The 19797-nt window shown below is 42.2% G+C and overlaps 2 protein-coding genes across 2 annotated transcripts in view; both read right to left on the bottom strand.

The window, feature by feature from the left end:
• Nucleotides 1-19797, bottom strand: part of SYT16 (synaptotagmin 16) — a 255605-nt gene that overhangs the window by 223148 nt on the left and 12660 nt on the right. The window lies entirely within an intron of this gene.
• Nucleotides 5786-11180, bottom strand: LOC132489156 (putative uncharacterized protein MSANTD5). Its single transcript, XM_060098093.1, has 2 exons — nt 11121-11180; nt 5786-6457 (listed from the first exon to the last, which is right to left on the bottom strand). The coding sequence occupies exons 1-2, from the start codon at nt 11178-11180 to the stop codon at nt 5786-5788; spliced, it is 732 nt and encodes a 243-aa protein (XP_059954076.1).

Genomic DNA, 19797 nt, shown 5'->3' on the forward strand with positions numbered 1-19797 from the left:
CTTGGTACCAATGGCATCGGGGTGCAAGGTGCATCCTCCAATGCTGTGCAGTAAAGAGGAGTGTCCCCCAGACCAGCCCTGAGGGCTGACTCAGGTTACGTCCCTGGCTCCCCAGCCCACCCAGAGACCCTGTGAATCTGGCAACACCCTTTCAAACAATTCATTTGCTGCTTAAATCAACCAGCACTGTTTAATTGCTACAACCAAGAACCTTAAGTCAAAAAGTATTTTTTCAATGGTTTTAAACATATGAATACCAATAATATGCTTGGAGTTGTTATTCTTCAAAATTGTCCAGCTCTTTCCCAATTCCTGAGTCTCTTTATTTTATGTACACCTAATTCACAGACATTTCTCTAACTCCCGAGAATCCCCTGATTCCTCACTTTCAGCTAGGAATGTAACCGAAAGCAGGAAGACATAAGTCATAGGAAGAAGATACACTTTAATGCATAAAGTGATGATGCATTGGCAGACCTCATCATTTTTGAGCAGTGCCTCTTAAACCTGACTCTGCTTATGAACCTCTTGGGGACTGTGTTAAAATGCAGACACGGGGGCTTCCCTGGTGATGCAGTGGTTGAGAGTCCGCCTGCTGATGCAGGGGACACGGGTTCGTGCCCCGGTCTGGGAAGATACCACATGCCGCGGAGCGGCTGGGCCCGTGAGCCATGGCCGCTGAGCCTGCGCGTCCGGAGCCTGTGCTCCGCAACGGGAGAGGCCACAGCAGTAAGAGGCCCATGTACCGCAAAAAAAAAAAAAAAATGCAGACACATTCAGTAGGCCTGAGATTCCACAGCCCTCCCAAGCTCCCAGTGAAGCCCATCCACAACTGCTAGTCCACAACTGCACTGGGTATAGCAAGGCTGCCAGAGATCCGGGCACTCTTCCTAAGTCCCCAAAATGAAACTGTCCCAGGCCCCCCAAAAAATTCAATGTGTTCTCTCTTCATTTTCTAGAGCTCATCTCCTTTACCTCTCTTTTTAATTTTATATTTAGAATAATTAGACTTAAAGCAGCAATACACTCCATCATTTGGCACACAACTCACACCAAATGAAAACTTCCCATGTGCAAAGTGTTGTAATATATGAAACACATTAGATCTTCCCTCATTGGTTCTCAAAATGTTAAATTCTATAAAACTAGCCTATTTAATACAAAAGCCACTTAGGTTTTCTGTTTGGATCCTCCAGATTAAATGGTATTAGGGACCTCTACTGTTTTATAGTTTCGAAGATTCTCACTTGGGTGGGATTTTTTTTAATTTAATTTTTTTCAAATGTAAATTAAAAGTATAAACACTTATCTTTGAAGCATAGTAACCCTGTAGTAACAGAGGTGTAGGGACACAAAGAAGAAATATTCTCTGTACCTCACCCTGATGTAAAAATATATTTTGTATGTATTGTCTCACTTTCCCTCATGCACTTGATGGAGTTTTAAACAGCAATGTCTTTAAAAGGGGAAGGCCTGTTTCTTTTCAATATCAACAAAATTGTCTTGCAAAGTGTTCTGCATTTAGACTTCATATCCACCATCCTCTATAGAGCTCAGATACCACTTCAGCAGCTTTTACCCCAAAAATTGGTCATCATATTTTTCTCATCATAAATCAATATCATTTCTGAAGGCAGGCCGTATTCTACTTACTTGTAACACTGATAATTTCCCCATTAAACATGTCCAAAATTTCACAATACTTAAGAAAATTAAGAGGGGGCCACAACCTTTTTTCACACATTGAGAAACAATGTAGTCAGCCAATAATTTCCTAGAAAACCACAGGGTAGCTAGGAACATCAACTTTTAACTCTCCTAATATGAAATTCTATTTTTTATATTATGATGGACAGCTGGGATTAAGGCTCAAAAATAGGGGAAAAAAAGGAAAAATTAGGGACATTTTATCACTTCTATTATGAATAGTAATCCTTCCTGTGTTACAAGGGGATTCTCTGCTCCCTTTGCCCTCTTTGTAGAAGGCAGGTGTGGCAACCTTGGACCTGGCTGCAGACCTAGAAGCAGCCTCACCTCCCTGTGGACTCAGCTCCAGCCCAGCTCATCCATAATCCTACCACTAGCCCCACATGCCCACAATCCTAGTAACGGGTCTACTGACTGGACCCACTGCAGATGTGGAAGCAGCCCCATGACCCAGCTCTAACCTCACTCAACCATGGACTCAGAAGCAGTCCTGGACACCTGGGTACCCAGCAGGAGCCATGCTTGCCTGTGCCCCAGGGTGCTGGCCCACCAAGCCCAGGCCTGATGGTGGACCCCAAGCCAGCCTCTTAACTGAGATTCAGCCCCACTCAACTGTGGTCCCAGAGGCAGCTCCCTCAGCCTGGGGACCCAGCAGGATATAGCTACCTGCTGAAACCAATCTGTAAAAACTGGAAGAGGTGACTGCTCCTTCAAATGCACAGACACCAATGCAGCGCTACAAGGATCATGAAAAATCAAGCAAACATGATACCACTAATGGAAACTAATAAAGCTCTAGTAACTGACCCTAAAGAAATGGAGATCCATAAACTACTTGATGAAGAATTCAAAATAATCATCTTAAAGCTCAATGAACTACAACAGAACACAGATAACTAAATGAAATCAGGAAAACAATATATGAATAAATGAGAAGTTCAACAAAGTAAAAGAAACTATAGAAGTTTAGAAGACAAACTAAAGGACATTCTGTGTTCATGGATTGGAAGAATTAATACTGTTTAAATGTCCATCTTTCCCAAAGCAATCTACAGATTCAATGCAATCTCTATAAAAATACCAATGGCATTTTTTACAGAAATAGAAAAAACAATCCTAAAACTCATTTGGACCATGAATAGCCAAAACAGTCTTGAGTAAGAAGAACAAAGCTGGAGATACCACACTCTCTGATTTCAAAATATATTATAAAGCTACAGTAATCAGAACAGTATGGTACTGGCATAAAAACAAACACACAGACCAATGGAACAGAATAGAGAGTCAGAAATGAACCCATGCGTATACTGTCAACTGATCTTCAACAAGGGTGCCAAGAATACACAATGGGGAAAGGATAGTCTCTTCAATAAATGGTACTAGGAAAACTGGATATCCACAAGCAAAAGAATGAAATTGGACCCTTATTTCACACCATATACAAAAAATCAAATCAAAATGATTAAAGACTTAAACACAAAGCTTGAAACAATAAAACTCTTAGAGAAAATATAGGGAAGAAGCTTCTAGACATTGGACTGGGCCAAGATTTCTTGGATATGGCACCAAAAGCACAAGCAACAAACTAAAATACTTTTGCACAGCAAAGGAAGCAATTAACAAAATGAGAAGGCAACCTAAGGAAAAGGAGAAAATACTGTAAACCACATATCAGATTAATATCCAAATATATAAGGAACTCATACAGCTCAATAGCAAAAAGCAAATAACCTGATTAAACATAGACTAAGGTCCTAAATAGATACTATTCCAAAGAAGACATACAAATGGCCCAAAGGTATATGAAAAGGTGCTCAACACCACTAATCCTCAGGAGAATACAAATCACCTCACACCTGCTAGGATGGCTAGTATCATTAAAAATGGACAAGTGGGCCTCCCTGGTGGCGCAGTGGTTAAGAGTCCGCCTGCCGATGCAGGGGATACGGGTTCGTGCCCCGGTCTGGGAGGATCCCATATGCCGCGGAGCGGCTGGGCCCGTGAGCCATGGCCGCTGGGCCTGCGCATCCGGAGCCTGTGCTCCGCAACGGGAGAGGCCACAACAGTGAGAGGCCCACATACCGCAAAAAGAAAAAAAAAAAAAAAAAAAAAAAAAAAAAATGGACAAGTATTGGTGAGGATGTGGAGAAAAGGGAACCCTTGTACACTGTTGGTGGAATGTAAACTGGTGCAGCCACTATTGAACACAATATGGAGGTTCCTCAAAAAATTAAAATTACAATTATCATTTTATCTACCAATCCCACTTCTGGGTATATATCCAAAGGAATTGACTCTAGATCTCAAAGAGATATCTGCATTCCCATGTTCACTGCAGCATTATTCACAATAAACAAGATACGGCAATAGACGAGATATGATGGAACAATGTCCATCAATGGATGAACGGATAAAGAAAACGTGGCATGTACATATATACAATTGATTATTATTCAGACTTAAAAAAGAAAGAAATCCTGCCGTTTGCAACAACATAGATGGACCTGGAGAACATTGAGCTAAGTAAAATAAGCCAGTCACAAAAAGACAGATACTACATGATCTCACTTACATGTGGAATCTAAAATAGTCAAACACAGAGAATGGATGGTGGTTGCCAAGGGCTGGGGGAGAGGGAAATGGGGAGATGTTGGTCACAGGGTACAAAGTTTTAGTAACGCAAAATAAATAAGTTCTGGAGATTTACTGCGCAACATAGGGCATATGATTAATAATACTGTACTGTATACTTACAATTTTGCTAAGAGGGTAAAACTTATGTTAAGTGTTCTTACCACATAAGGAAAAATATCTACAGCTTTTTGTATGCAAAAAAGGCAAGAAGAGAAACAACCCAAAACGCCCTCATATCTATTAAAGAAATTGAATTTGTAATTTAAAAAAAAAAAAAAAAACCTCCAGGACTGGATGGCTTCACTAGGAAATTGTACTAAACATTAAAAGAAGAAAGAATATCAGCTTTGCACAAACACTTCAAGAAAATGGAAGATAAAGAAACATCTCCCAACCTATTTTATGAGGCCAGAAGTATCTTGATAAAAAGACTGGGCAAAAACATTAAGAAAACTTAGACCAGTATTTTTCATGAAGAACACAGACATAAAATTTCTCAAATTTTTACCCAAAGAAATCCAACAATACATTTAAAAAGGATAATACATAAGTCCAAGTGGTCTTTATCCCAGGAATGCAAGAATGGGTCAACATTCAAAATCAATGCAATTCAACATACTAACAGACTAAGGAAGAAAAATCATATGATCTTCTCAATAGATGCAGAAAAAGCAGTTGACAAACTTCCACATCCATTCTTTTTTTTTTAACATCTTTATTGGAGTATAATTGCTTTACAAATGGTGTGTTAGTTTCTGCTGTATAACAAAGTGAATCAGCTATACATATACACACTTCCCCATATCTCCTCCCTCTTGCGTCTCCCTCCCACCCTCCCTATCCCACCCCTCTAGGCGGACACAAAGCACGGAGCTGATCTCCCTTCCACATCCATTCTTTTTTTTTTTTTCCAAAATAAAAATTTCCTTTATTTTAAAAAAAGGAACATCAAGTGATTTTGTCATGTGTGTGTGTATATCCTAAATCTATCTTCTGACATAAGAAACACCAGGTTCCATTTTAATGGGAAGAATTTTAGGCTCAGAAACATTAAACAAGTTCTGTTATCACACAGGAAATGATGAAGGCAGGATTGAGCACAATTATCTCTGAATATCTAAGTTGTCCCTGATGTTAAAGGATCCTCCATGCAGGAAGCTTGATGGAGAGAGTAGAGAGAAAGGTTAACAGGTCCCAAGTCACCTGGAAAGTGAGCACTCCCCTGTCCCTTGGACTGTCTATAATCCTGGGTCCCATCCAAGCATCCAGCACAAGGCAGAAAGGGATGAGGGTCACAGTCATTTATTTTCACGTCATTTATTTTCACATTTTTTTCCCTCATTACATTGGGCTAGGAAAAAAGAAGTCATGAGTGTATAGAATTGTGTTAGTCCATTGTCTGTCCTTCGAATCAAACTGGGATTCAGGTTCCAGCTGTAAGTTCTCAATCTGACTCAGTGTCAGAGAGAGTTGACCACTGTTGCTGGGGGCCAGAGTGTAGGGAGAGAAATGCAGGAAACAGGCATGGACTTGACTGTGGAAGGTTCATGTTCCAGGGCTCCCATCTGGGTATCTGAGGATCCTCTATGTAGGTTATATGTGGGGGAGCCCACAGCAGCTCCTCAAAGCAATCAGGGATGGCACACGCAGGGGGCTGGTACTCAGGTGGTGGAACATCAGCCACTTCTGAGAAGTCCTTGTTCTCCCCTCTGTGTTCTAGGATCCTGTGAAGGGCCTCTCCATAAGGACATGACAAGGGTTCACTCCTTGGTCTCTGGTTGGCTTCATGAATGGTCCAATATAAGTCCTGCATGTTTATTAGCATCTGGAGACATTTTCTCCTGCTCTTATTTATGCCCCTTTGCTTGAGATGCCTGGCAATTATCCTTGATGCTATGTGATAATTCTTCTTTAACTCTTCACCTTCAAGGAGTTCCCATTCTTGTAGGAAACTCCTAATCTCATTGTTGCTCCAAGGTTTAACACACTGGTCTGAGGGCAGTTCTTCTCCCTGGGTTTCTTTTACCTTCTCTACTTCCTGGAGGTGTCTAGTAACTTCAGCCTGAAATGTCACTTTCTCCATTTTTATTCGGAGTTTTCTCTGCAGCCTCAGGGCCTAATCCAGGAGCTGAAGAGAGCTGGCACTTACTCTGCTTTGCTGGAATTCAGGAGATTAGGTGGTCTCCTGAAATGTGTCTGCTCCTCTCTGTTTCTGGCAGTCTCTTCCACATCCATTCTTGATCAAAGTGCTCAGCAAACTAAGAACAGAAGGCAATTGCCTCAACCTGACAAAGGGCAATTACAAAAAAATCTACAGGTAACACCAGACTTAATGATAAAAGACTAGATGTTGCCCCTAAGACTGAGAGCAATGCCTTTCTCTTCAACAGTATAATCTTTAGTTACATTGTTGCCTAAGTATTTCACATTTTTATGCCAGTGTACATAGTATTGTTTCTTAATTGTAAATAGCACTGTGTTTTAAGTTAATTGCTAGAATATAGAAAAAGATTGTGGAGTGGGTTTTTTTTTGTATATTTTACCCTGCAACCTGTGAAACTGCTAGCCTCACTTAATAGTTCTAGTAACTTTAATGTAGATTACAATTGACAGCTCAGGGCATATAGATCTTCTAGGTATTGAGTACAGGGGTAACCCTCAAATGAAGATGAACTGGCAAAATTCTCACCAACCACATGAGGAAATGAATCACCATGAGAATAAAAACTGCAAATAAAGAGAGTTTTACTTCTTCCTTTTCAATCTGTATGTCTTGTCTTTTTCTCCCCATACTGCAATATACAATATAACAAGAAAATCCAGGAGAACTTATTCATAGAAATTGACACACTGATTCTAAAATTTATATGGAAATACAAATGACTTCAATTACCCCAAACCCAAAGCGTTAAAAAAAAAAAAAAGGAGAACAAAGTGGAAGGACTTACACTACCTGACACAACACTTATTTTTCTTTTTTGTATAACACATAATATACAGCATACTGTATATAATATACAATTACTATCTGGTGTAAAGACAGACATATAGACCAATGAAAGAGAACAGACACTCCAGAAATAATCCCACACATATATGGTGAATTAATTTCCAATAAAAGTGTCAAAGCAATTCAATGGGGAAAGGATAATCTTTTTCAACAAGTGGTGCTAAAACAATTAGATGTCCATGCGCAAAAAACAAAACGAACCTCGATCCTTTGTTAAAAACATGAACAAAAATATAAAATGGATCATTAGACCTAAATGTAATATCTAAAACTATAAAACTTCTAGAAAAAAAAACATTGGAAAAATTACTTGCAGCTTTGGTGTAGGCAAAGATTTAAGTAGAATACAGTAAGCACAAAGCATAAAATTTGTTTAAAGGAAAATTAGATTTCATCAAAATTTAAAACTTTCTCTTCAAAATACACTGTTAGGAAAATGAAAAGGCAAGCGACAGACTACAAGAAAATATTTGTAAAACATATCTGACAACGAACTTGTGTTGATTCCATCTACCTGAAATTTTAGAAAAGGCAAAACTATAGAGAGGGAAAACAAATCACAGTTGCCAGGGTCTCCAGAGGGGCACAAGCAAAATCTGGGGGTGAGGAAAATGTTCTATATTACGAATGTGATGGCGGTTACAAAATTGTGTACAGTTTTCAAAACTTACAGAGTGGTGCACCTAAAACTGGTGAGTTTTATTTCATGTAAATTGTATGTCAATAAAGCTATAAGAATATAGCAATAACGTATAATCGAATATCATTAAACAGAAAGTAAAAAGCACCTGTGATTCAGCCATCCAGACACCTCCATGGTTAAGACTTCTGTGCACTAAAATGTTTATATTTTTACCATAAAAATGATCGTTGTAAATTCTGCAACTTCACTTTGCCAATTGTTTTGTAACCCACCTTTTTTTTTTTTCACTCAACATATCCTGTGTCCACAAAGCAACAGGACAACCACATGACTTCCAGTGGCTTCAAAATTATCCATTGTATTCATGCAAAATAACTCATTTGGTTTCTTTCCCAGTGTTTATTATTGTGAGCAGTGTTGTCAAGAATCCTGCTCTCTGATCACCATCTCCCTTATTTCTAGTTCACTCCTTTTAGAACTCGCAATCTCGCCATCTGATTCTTCCACGACTGGGATTCCCTCAATCCCACTACCTTCTCAGAATCTCTCACCCTCCTCAAGATTTGCTGCCTTCTTTCCCCAGCTACCAACACCACGGTCAGTCACCACACATCTCACTGGACACTCCCTACACTCACTGCACCTTCCCACTGCATCAGACCCACTTAGCAAAACCACCCTCCATAAAAGCCAACTCTGCCCCACAGATGAACGAGGCAGGAGGAAACCAGTGGGCGAGCTGAGTGGCCTCACACTGTACTCTGGGCCCCTCAGTGCTGTGCAGCCATCAGGCTGTATCCCTGGTCCCTTCTCTCCCAGCCCAGTGCCTCTCAAACTATCTGTTGTGAAGGACCAGATGTTCTTATTTCCAATCCATTATAGACCAACATTCTTGTAAAATACGATAAAAGCGTTACAGCAATGCCAACTGCTATAGATGTTTCTAAATGCTGACTCTCACTTTCTGTGCTGGTGTCTTCACAGGTGCACCCGTGCCCTGCAATCCCAGATGACCCTCCCACACCTTCCGCTCTCCTCAAACCACCAGCACGCCCACCCCCTCTTCTCTCTCAGTGATGACCTTGTTTCCTCCTTCTCAGGGAGGGAATGAAGACGATCAGAAGGGGCCAGGCTTCCCATACACTCTCTCTCTCCCTTTACTACAGATGAACTGTTTACAGATGAGCGATCCACATTCCCATCTGAGGCCAAATTCTCCATTTATGCACTGGGCCGCACCCTTCTCATCCACTCAAGAACACTCTTCTTTCTCTCCATCCAAGAGTCTTCCCTTTCCACTGGATCACTCCCATCCGTCTAAACGCTGTTGTTTCTCCCATCTTAAAAAAAAATTAGCCTCCCTTTACCCCACGTCTCTGCTGCCTCTGGATTCCACTTTCCTTGGGTGCTGTTATACTTCCTCCAGTCTCTCTTCCCCTCTCCTCAACCTACGCCGATCAGGCTTGCCCCACCACTCCATTCAACTGCTTTCTCAAGGTCAAAGACATCCACTAGGTAAAATCCAACAGTCAACTGTCAGTCTTTGAAGCAAACACGTGTGATGGTCCACATCTCGTTCCCTGGGCCCACCTGTGATCTCAGCCACAACTGTAGTAGAAAGTCCCATGCTCACTCGCAGCCTTCCTCATCAAGCACCCACCTCACCTCTCTGCTTTTCTGCCTCAAGGCCTTCTCCCACAGCAGCCTGCAAAGCGCAGAAGCAGAGGGGAGTCAACACTCCCAGGAAAACCCTCAACCGATGGGGGACTGGATAAATGCCCCAGCTTCCCATCACTTGTACAGACAAGTCTGGGGGCACTCTGGCTCCTTCTCAGATGTCTCAGTGGAGTTGACCCTATAATCTAGAGCGGCAACCTCAATCACACGCCCTTTAATGGCTTTCTTCCACAATCTCACCTCTCATTCCTATTCCTTGGATCACGACCAAATAAATACCGGTACCAAAGACCTTGTTTACAGACCCTGCTTTTAAAGGAACTGACACTAAGGCAAACCTTATCTAACTTACCAACCACATTTGACATGGTTGATCATTCTCTCTCCCTTGAACAGATTCTCACTTGGCTTCTAGGACATGAGCTCTCCTGTTTTTCCTCCCACCTCACCGCTTGCTCCCTGGAGGACTCTGGAGTCCTCCTCCCTGACCCCTGAGTCCTTCGCCACTTCTCTTCCATGCCTATGCTTACTCCTTGGGGGATGTGAGCCAGTATCGTGGCTTTAAATATCACCCAAATGCTGAAGACTCTCAAATTTATATATTGAGACCAGACCCTTCCCTTGAACTCCACACTCAGGCATCCAACTACCTACTCAGTATCTTTCCTAGGATGTTTAAAAGACATCTCAGACTTGATGTTCCCAACACTAGACTCCCGATGCCCACTCCAGTGCCAACCCTCACCTGCCCAAACCTATTCCTTCCACTGCCTTCTCTCAAAGTTCATGGCAACTCCTTCCTTCCGGTGCTCAGGCCAAAATCCTTCCAATGACCCTTGATATCTCTCTCTCATACTCCATGCAGTTAGTGAATTCTGTCCGTTCTATCCTCAGAGGAGTACATACGTCATACTGGAGATGAATGAGTGTGTGTGTGTGTCTCTCCAAATTGCCTAGTTCTCACCGCTTCCACTGCTACTCTCCTGAATCAAGCTACCATCATTTGTGGCCAACATTCTACCTAACTGGGGTCACCCTTTACCCACCTTCCATCAATTCTCAAAAAAGCAGCCAGAGTAATACTGTTAAAACGTAGGTTAGGGCTCCCTGGTGGCACAGTGGTTGGGAGTCCGCCTGCCGATGCAGGGGACGCGGGTTCGTGCCCCGGTCCGGGAGGATCCCGCGTGCCACGGAGCGGCTGGGCCCGTGAGCCATGGCCGCTGGGCCTGCGCGTCCGGAGCCTGTTCTCCGCAGCAGGAGAGGACACAACAGTGAGAGGCCCGCGTATCACCAAAAAATATATATATATATATGGGAAAAAACGTAGGTTAGATCACATTGCATGTGTCATCAAAATCCTTCGCAGCTTCAAATCCCACACACAGTAAAATGCAGTCTTCACACCAGGTCTCGGGACTACCCCACCTGACCCTGCAGCACCTCCCTCACCTCACGTCCTCCAGCTCCCCTTCTCTCACCCTGTTCCAGGTACACTGGCCTCCTGGCCATTCTCGCCTACACCAGGCACATTCCTGACTCTTCCTTTTCAAATCCTTTGAGGACTTTAGGAATAACATTTGAGTGGGAAGATATAAAATTCATGTGTTGATTTGATGTGTCAGTTATGAGCGTTTTTTTTTTTTTTTTTTTTTACCAGCTGTGTCCTTTTTAGACTTATTCAAACCACTCACATTTATTGCAAAAGGACTGGATCCCCTTTCATGGGATCTGCTGGATTCTGTTCCAAACACACTAAGAAGTATAAAAACCTTGCCTGGATATTATAATTGATAAATAAATAAATAACAACATAATCACCACTCTACTCTCATGGTAAACTATTTTGCAGAATAGTTTTGAATTTCTTAGTAATCATCCTACTATATACATCTGTAGTTCCATCCAAAATTATAGTTTAGTTAATCTACCAATGGGCATAAGATAGGCTTGTTCCTTTAACTATACTTAGGAAACGACCTTGGATTCAGATAGCGCTGAACAGAGTCTGGCAGTGCACACATTCCCTCTACCTGCGTCACCTCTGAGCTTCAAGGACTTCGTTTGTGATCTGTAATTAATGAAGTATAAAAAGAGAAAAGGTTTCTGGACACCAAGCTATCAATAAATTTAACCAGGTCCTTTCAGAAGGAGACTATTTATTCAGTCAAGCACTCACAGTTCATCTAACCTAACCTCCTCTGTTTCCTATAAAAGCAAGTGTGATGAGAGAAAAATCCAAGAAAAAGTCTTTAACTTAAGAAGATGCTAGAATTTTCACTACTATGAGACAAACAGAAGATCCCAAAGTCCTTTCTATATACAAGGGAGATGTGAGCAGGGAGGTGTTTGCTGCATATGCCATGGCTGTGCAAGTGGAAAAAAAAAAAAGAAAAAGCAACAGTTTTGATAAATTTTAGGTAAATTCCGAAATAACTCTTTTGTTCTCTGTGCTTGAGTTTCCTAATATGCAAAATGTAGGCTTTCCATTGTGGATTGAAACCTGACCCTGAATAAATATCCCAACAGAGATAGCCTGTAAAGGGCCCAGTACACCGAGGGTCCAAAATGATTTCAATTCTTCTGCCTTTAAAACTGTGTTTGTTTGGGACAAGTGAAGAACAATGAAAAGTCAAACTCTACACTTTAAGTCCTCAGTAAGTCAACAGGCAATAAAACTCTGTGTTTATGGTGTCAACATGACTCAAAAAAAAAATTCTAGTTAACTTTCCTTCAAGTAAAAAAAGATGTCTTGCATTTTTACATAATCCTTCAGAGCAACTGTCATTTTCACAACAGCCAGTTCAGCCCCTTAACACTGCCAGAGAGCCAAAAAGAAAACATAATGTCGGCCGCGAGAGTAATGAAAAGAACATTCAGTTTCACTAATTATCACCAACACATACGAGGGTGAATAGAAGGAGAGGCACCTCTCATTCCAACCAAAGCAATGAATTTTTGTCAAATGCATCTGATGTAGAGAACACCAAAGGGATAAACAGACAAGAATCCCTTTCTTCAAAATGTTTACAATCTAGTTACTGGGTAGATATAATAAAATCAGAAAAAAAAATGTTTTTCTTTTTAAAGCTAATCAGTTAAAATTAAGGAATTTCGGACTTCCCTGGTGGCGCAGTGGTTAAGTATCCGCCTGCCAATGCAGGGGACACGGGTTCGAGTCCTGATCCGGGAAGATCCCACATGCCACAGAGCAACTAAGCCCATGCACCACAACTACTGAGCCTGCGCTCTAGAGCCCGCGTGCCTAGAGCCCATGCTCCACAACAAGAGAAGCCACCGCAATGAGAAGCCCGTGCACCACAACAAAGAGTAGCCCCCCCTCACCTCAGCTAGAGAAAGCCCGCGCCAAGCAACGAAGACCCAACGCAACCAAAAATAAATAAATAATTTTTTTAAAGTAAAGAATTTCAAATTAATAAGACTCAGATATTCCAAAAGACTTTTAAATAAAAACTGCTAATCTGGGAAGGCCCCACTGCTTCTAATTACATGTTATTGAATCCAAAGGCAATGACACAAGATGAAGTCATTCCTTTTTCCTAAAACCAAACAGGGTTAGCTGGGGAGCTGCTAAGCATTCGCTGTGACAGGAAACAAAAGACTGGGACGTAGCTATAAGTGTGTCCCAACACAATGACTACTAAGAGTGGATGCTCTGAGATTTTTTTTAACCTGAATTACATGTGGGTCCCTCCAAAAGGATCCCAGATAGTTCTGGGAGGCCACATCACCATCTCGAGATAAGCCTAGGGGACTTTCGGTTACTTCCTACACTGGCTTACCAGTGTAAGGAGATCCCACGGAGATCCCAGGGGATTTCTATCCCATTTCAGTGAATTCTCAAGCCAGTTTGGTCCCTAGTCCCCAAAACTGGTTCCTAACGACAGAGAACCACTGGCCTAACCTAATCCCACTGCCTCCCTCCCGCCTGGGTGACAGCCCATTAATTATCCCTTGTCTGTCACATCTTCAATCTCTCCCCCTCCATTGGCTTCCCCCCCTCCGCCAAGCCTTTCAGTACACTTAAGTCTCCTCTCAAATCCTCTAATGGAATTCTAAGCTGCCCTCTCATCTCCTTACCTTCTCCTACAAACTCCTCAACAGAACACCCATATTCACTAGCCCTACCTCTTCACCTCCCTTTACACCGTAATTCCTCCGATCCAGCTGCTTCAGCTGCCTTCACCCCACGTGGCTAAACCAGCTCACAAGTCACCAGCCACCTTGTCATGGCCGTTTGAAGACTGTGCTCACTCCTTATCCCGTTGGATCTCTTGGCTTTATGACATGAGAAGTGTCCTCCTTTGCCTCTGTGACCACACTCTCCCTGGGCTTTGCTCCTAACTCTGGCTCCCCTTTCCTGCTCTCACTTGGGATGCTCTAGTTATCCACCCTCAACAACAGCTGTACCCCTCCAGCTTCGGCCGTCCTGCTTTTTCTTACTCCACTCACTCTCCCTGAGCGATCTGTTCACTGTACGGCTTCTCTTAAGCCTATTCACCGATGTCTCCCAAACCTAAAACCACCAACTCTCTCTCAACCTCTAGACTCCTATTTCCAATAGCCTGTCTTGCTTCTCTATCCAGAAGTCCCACATGCATCTTTTTTTTTAATTTTTATTTTATATTGAAGTATAGTTGTTTAACAATATGGTATTAGTTTCAGGTGTAAAGCAAAGTGATTCAGCTATACATATACATGTATCTATTCTCTTTCAAGTTCTTTTCCCAGTTAGGTTACTACAGAACACTGCTTTGGTTACCGTAATTTTGCAGCAAGTTATAATATAAAATCAGGAAGTGTGAATGCTCCAGGTTTCTTCTTCCTTTTCAAGATTGTTTTGGCTATCTGGGATCCCTTGAGATTCCACATGAATTTTAGGGTAGGTCTTTTTACTTACACAAAAAAACGTCATTGAGATTTTTTTAAATCTGTAGTATTGACGTCTTAACAATATTAAGGCTTCTAATCCATGAACCTCTCCATGAATATCTTCTTTAATATTTTTCAGCAATGTATTGTAGTTTTCATTGTATATGTCTTTCACCTCTTTGATTAAGTGAATTCTTAGGTATTTTATTCTTTTAATTCTATTGTAATAAAATTGTTTTCTTAATTTCCCTTTTGGATTGCTCGTTGTTAGTTTCCAGAAATGCAACTGATTTTTGTGTTGCCTTTGTATCCTGCTACTTTGCTGAAAATGTTTATACATCAATTTTTTTGTGGAATCTTTAGGGGGTCTCTCTACATACAAGATTATATAATCTGTGAACAGAGAGAATTTTACTTCTAAACTTTTAAAATTTCCAAAACTATGACCTCGATTTTTTTTTCTTTTTTTTATTATTCTTTTTTTTATTTTTAGCTGCATTGGGTCTTCGTTGCTGCATGCAGGCTTTCTCTAGTTGCGGCGAGCAGGGCTTGGGCTGCTCATTGCGGTGGCTTCTCTTGTTGCAGAGCACAGGGTCTAGGCACACGGGCTTCAGTACTTGCGGCACGTGGGCTCAGTAGTTGTGGCTTGCAGGCTCTACAGTGCAGGCTCAGTAGTTGTGGCACGTGGGCTTAGTAACTTCACCACATGTGGGATCTTCCCAGACCAGGGATCCAACCCACGTTCCCTGCATTGGCAGGTGGATTCTTAACCACTGCCCCACCAGGGAAGTCCCCTAGATTTTTTTCTCTTTTTCAATTCTCATGTACTCCATTTTATTGCAGAAGTCCCACATGTATCTTAAATGTGTCCCCAAACAACTCACCGTCTTGGCCTCCAAATGTGCTTTTCCTCTTACCTTCTGTTTTAAACAGTGGGAGTTTCATTGAACCAGCTGCCTAATCTTGAAAACTCTATAATCTTTTATTTCTCCTTTACCCTCTATATCTAAGATCTCTAAGCCATGGATTCTATCTCCAAATTGTCTCGTACATCTGTATGTTCTGCACACACTGCCTGAGCTCAGCCCCTGAACACCTCCTGCTTGGCTTCATCCAACAACTGCTAACTCATCTCTCCCCCACCCCCGCCCCCCTCACCCCCGCTTTCCTCTCTCTCCCTTGTCTACATTTCACAGAGCTCCCTCCCAGGTTAATTACAGTTTCTCTGAACAGGAGAGAAGGCAGAAGTACAGTTAGCCCTGAGGCACTGGCTTGTTTCCCTAAGTAAGCCCATAGGAATCTAAGGCAACAGCCAGTGGACTGTGACTTGCTGGCCTAAAAGGTAAATTAAATCTTTCCTAGTACAGTAAATGAGGTGCTCTGGGATGAGGCTCCAATCCAGCTCACCTGTACTCACTCCCCCAAATAATTCCCACATGTGCATCCCCCCCATCACCCCTGCACCCCCGGTGCTCCAGACCTGTACTCTTGCAGCCCCGCCGTCTTGGAGGTATTGTGCCTCACTTCTTTCCCACCATGCAGATGCTTTCTCATATTTCCAGCCCCAGCTCAAACGTCATCTCCTGTCAATAACTCTTCCTGCCCCATCAAGTGGAGTCATTATCATCATTATCTTCCAGCACCTCCACACAACTCTGAATGTGCCCCTCTCCTAGCACTTAGTACCCATTTCCATTATGTAATAACCATGAGGTCACCTCCATATTGAGAAAACCCAGTAAGTGCTTGGCCTACAGTAGAAATTCAATAAACAAACACCTGTTCAGTGGTGAGTGCTGACTCAAGTGAAACACAGCCAAACACAGGATGATTTACTGAGGTGTTCATTTGTGCCTTCTTCCGGCTGCTATTGCTGTCAGCATTTTTCCTTTCCTTCCCAAGAAGGTAGACAACTGTAGGTTTGGAGTTCTGGTCTGCCTGGCCAGAGTCACCGGAGAATGTCATGGTTTTTTGTTTTTTGGATTTTTTTTGTGTGTGTGTGGTACGCAGGCCTCTCACTGTTGTGGCCTCTCCCGTTGCGGAGCACAGGCTCCGGACACGCAGGCTCAGCGGCCATGGCTCACGGGCCCAGCCGCTCCGTAGCATGTGGGATCTTCCCGGACCGGGGCACGAACCCGTGTCCCCTGCATCGGCAGGCGGACTCTCAACCACTGCACCACCAGGGAAGCCCTATCATGGTTTTTTATATTGCAGAGTCGTAAATAGAAGTTGCAAGGTATCCTAGAAAGTTCCCATCCAGTGGTTTGTGGACGGAAGGCAATGCCAAAGGGTATAGGACATGGATATTCCTCAAGACCAGGAAAGGAATGAGTCTGAGGGATTGTACTCTGTCAGTAACCAAGACCCTATTTCCACTGTGCTTTGGATGGGTGGGTGAGTGGGGAAGCTACCCCAGAAAGCCTACAGTGGATGGACACTATGCACTGTCTCCCAGAGTGGTCAGTGGTGCGAAAGCTGGGAGGGTCAGCTGACTCAGCCTAACTGCTGTTCCAGTCTTCAGCTGCAGCATGTCAAACTGTGCAACTATCTTTATGGAGCCAACTGTGGACAGCAGACTGGGCCCCACCCAAAATTTGTGGCCCTGCTAGTCTGGGATTCTTATATGCTCCCTTGGAGTGGGCAAAGTTACTTCAGTAATGACTGAGATTGAATTTTCCCTCCAATGGGCCACTGATTCAATGTAATTTAGAGAAATAAAGCAATGTGACCTAAAGTAATATTGCGATCTAAAATTAATACCTACTACACAATGCTCATTCAAATCCCCAGGAACATCACAGGATCCCTCAGAGCATCCTTGAAACAGCGTTGGGACAGACACTGGCCCATTCTTACTTTGAACACACATTATCTAATATGCCAAGATGCTATTACACAGAAATGAAATTGCTTGCACATATACATCTGTTTAAAACTATTAAAAAGTCTTCTTTTGGTATGTGCCATGACATATCTCTTCAAATCATATCGGTTCGCAAAGCCAAAGGCAGAAACAATCCAGGATGACCCATTCCAGTTTTGCAAGATACTAGATCTAGGAAGGAGGCTGACATCTAGGGAAGTGCAGTTCTAGAAAATGGCCACAAGATGGCAGAGTAGCCCTGTACACCAGAAGCCTATTGTCCGCATTTCACAGTGCTGGAACCTAGGGTTTGTTAGACAATCCAGGAGACAATTAACATAGGACAGTTGGAAAGCCTGTTCCTAGGGGACTTTTCTGCTTAGGAATTTATCCTCATGTTATTAATATCCCCGTTTTATAGAGGCAGGCCCTCCACGAGCCTTTGTGAGGCCTGAGCGCGTTCAGATATTGAGCCCCCAGCGCAAGGATCAGCCTCCCACGCCAGTGGAGGATCAATACCTGTGACCAAGGTATTGATCACTAGCACACTAGCACACCCGCTAGTGTGCTAGTGATCACCCGCTCACTAGCACAAAGTTACCACCGAGCAGAGGGCTCATTTGAAGCCCCCTTAATCTCAAGGCCCTGATCAAACCTCCCAAGAGGAAGAAAGGAAAGACAAGCTCAATGTAAAACATTTCAGCAAAGGCAGGCTCAGTTGCCTCGTGATGGCACCCTAGGCTTTCGATGACATGAGTCCGTGGTCTTCAAACTACTTCCCTCACTCCCATCAGTGTGGGTCAGTGCATCTTCTGCAGGGGACATGGGAAAATCCAGACGGCAGCTGGAAAATTGCTCTGAACTCATGAGAGAATATAAACACCTAACTGGATATTAATTTGAGGCAACAAGAAAATTGATTCAAAGAAATTTAGAAGATCCTAAAGAAAGAAAGAAGGACAGACATAAATAAATGGAGATGTGTGTTACCTGTGACTGAGCAGCTAACAAGCTGGTTTCCCCAGCACCCTCACATAATTCTGTAAGCTGCCCTACACTCTAGAGTTAAATCCCTTATCTTACAAAAAGTAGGTCTCACTAAGCTGGGGCATATGATAAGCTGAGACAGATAGGACATATGTCTCACTAAGCTGGAGCATATGATAAGTCAGCCAGGTAGAGAATATTTTTGTTAGGTTATCTACCATCTGCAATTTATTTTTGTAGAAGTTTTGTTAGATTTTGTTATCAATGCACTGCTGGTGAGAGTGCAAATTGGTGCAATCTCCCCAAAGGGAAATTTGGCAACATCAAAATATCAAATGAGCATATCCCTTCTAAGCTCCTTCACCTCAGAGACCTTTGTCTGTTTTGTTCATGGATATATTCCAAGCAACTAGCACAGTGTCTAGCACATAGTAGGCGCTGAATAAATGTTTGTTGAATGAAAAAAAAATGAGTATACTCTTTGACTCAGCAGTTCCATATCTAGAAGTAAATAATAAGACAGTATAAAAAGAGAAATTCAACTATATTCATGGCAGTATTTTTCTAATCTTTCACTTCTCCATGAAAAGGTGATTGACAAAATAAATCATAAAATAATCACCATCCATGAGACAACATTCACAATGTACTACTTAGTGAAAAGGCACGTTAGTACAGTACACATTACTGTACTACATTTTCTGCTACTCAAAGTGCCAGTCTATTAACTGATTTTTAGCATCCATAAATATAAATCAACACACTGCCTCCTTCATTGAAAATCTTTTGTCATAGCAGATAATACAATAATTTCTCTTACTCTCAGTATCTTCATATGCTTAATGCAGATAAAAATCAGGATTTATAAAAGGTATGTTTCTTTAAGGCCTTAATGAAACTAGAACAAGTTCTTTGAAAACAGAAAGATATTACCAGACACATGTCCAGTTTTGTAGGGATGCTAGGCTATGTGCCATCATATGTTAATACAGGAAACACCATACACCTTTTTCAAATAATGGGTAACTGAAATACAGCAATGTGCTTAATAACTAATTCCAAACGAGAAAACAAAAGCAGAGCACCAAGTAGTACTTATATACCAATATAACTGGATACATGGATGGTGACCTACATCAAATATGAATTCAGGCCACGTGGTATATACAGAGCTGATATGGATGTGCCCCTCCCACCACAGACACATGGGAGCTCCAGATTAAATATAACCAATGAACGAAATCTAATTACATACATGAGCTCCAGAGGACAAATATACCCCAGATTTCAAAATCAAAGAAAAGCAAAACCAAAGCCTCAGAAATCCACTGGGGTTTTAGTCTCAGATTTAGGGGTGATGGGCCTACACGAGGATGAATAACAGGC

Source organism: Mesoplodon densirostris, chromosome 4, assembly GCF_025265405.1.
Source record: "Mesoplodon densirostris isolate mMesDen1 chromosome 4, mMesDen1 primary haplotype, whole genome shotgun sequence".
In the NCBI taxonomy this organism is placed as follows: domain Eukaryota; kingdom Metazoa; phylum Chordata; class Mammalia; order Artiodactyla; family Ziphiidae; genus Mesoplodon; species Mesoplodon densirostris.

Bases quoted from the DNA above. Each gene is read 5' to 3' on its own strand.
- LOC132489156 (XM_060098093.1), bottom strand. From the start codon at position 11,180: ATGGCCAGGAGGCCAGTGTACCTGGAACAGGGTGAGAGAAGGGGAGCT. The intron at 6,458-11,120 runs GTGAGGGAGGTG...CTCCTGGATTAG, and splicing joins GGGGAGCTGGAGGACGTGAG to GCCCTGAGGCTGCAGAGAAA.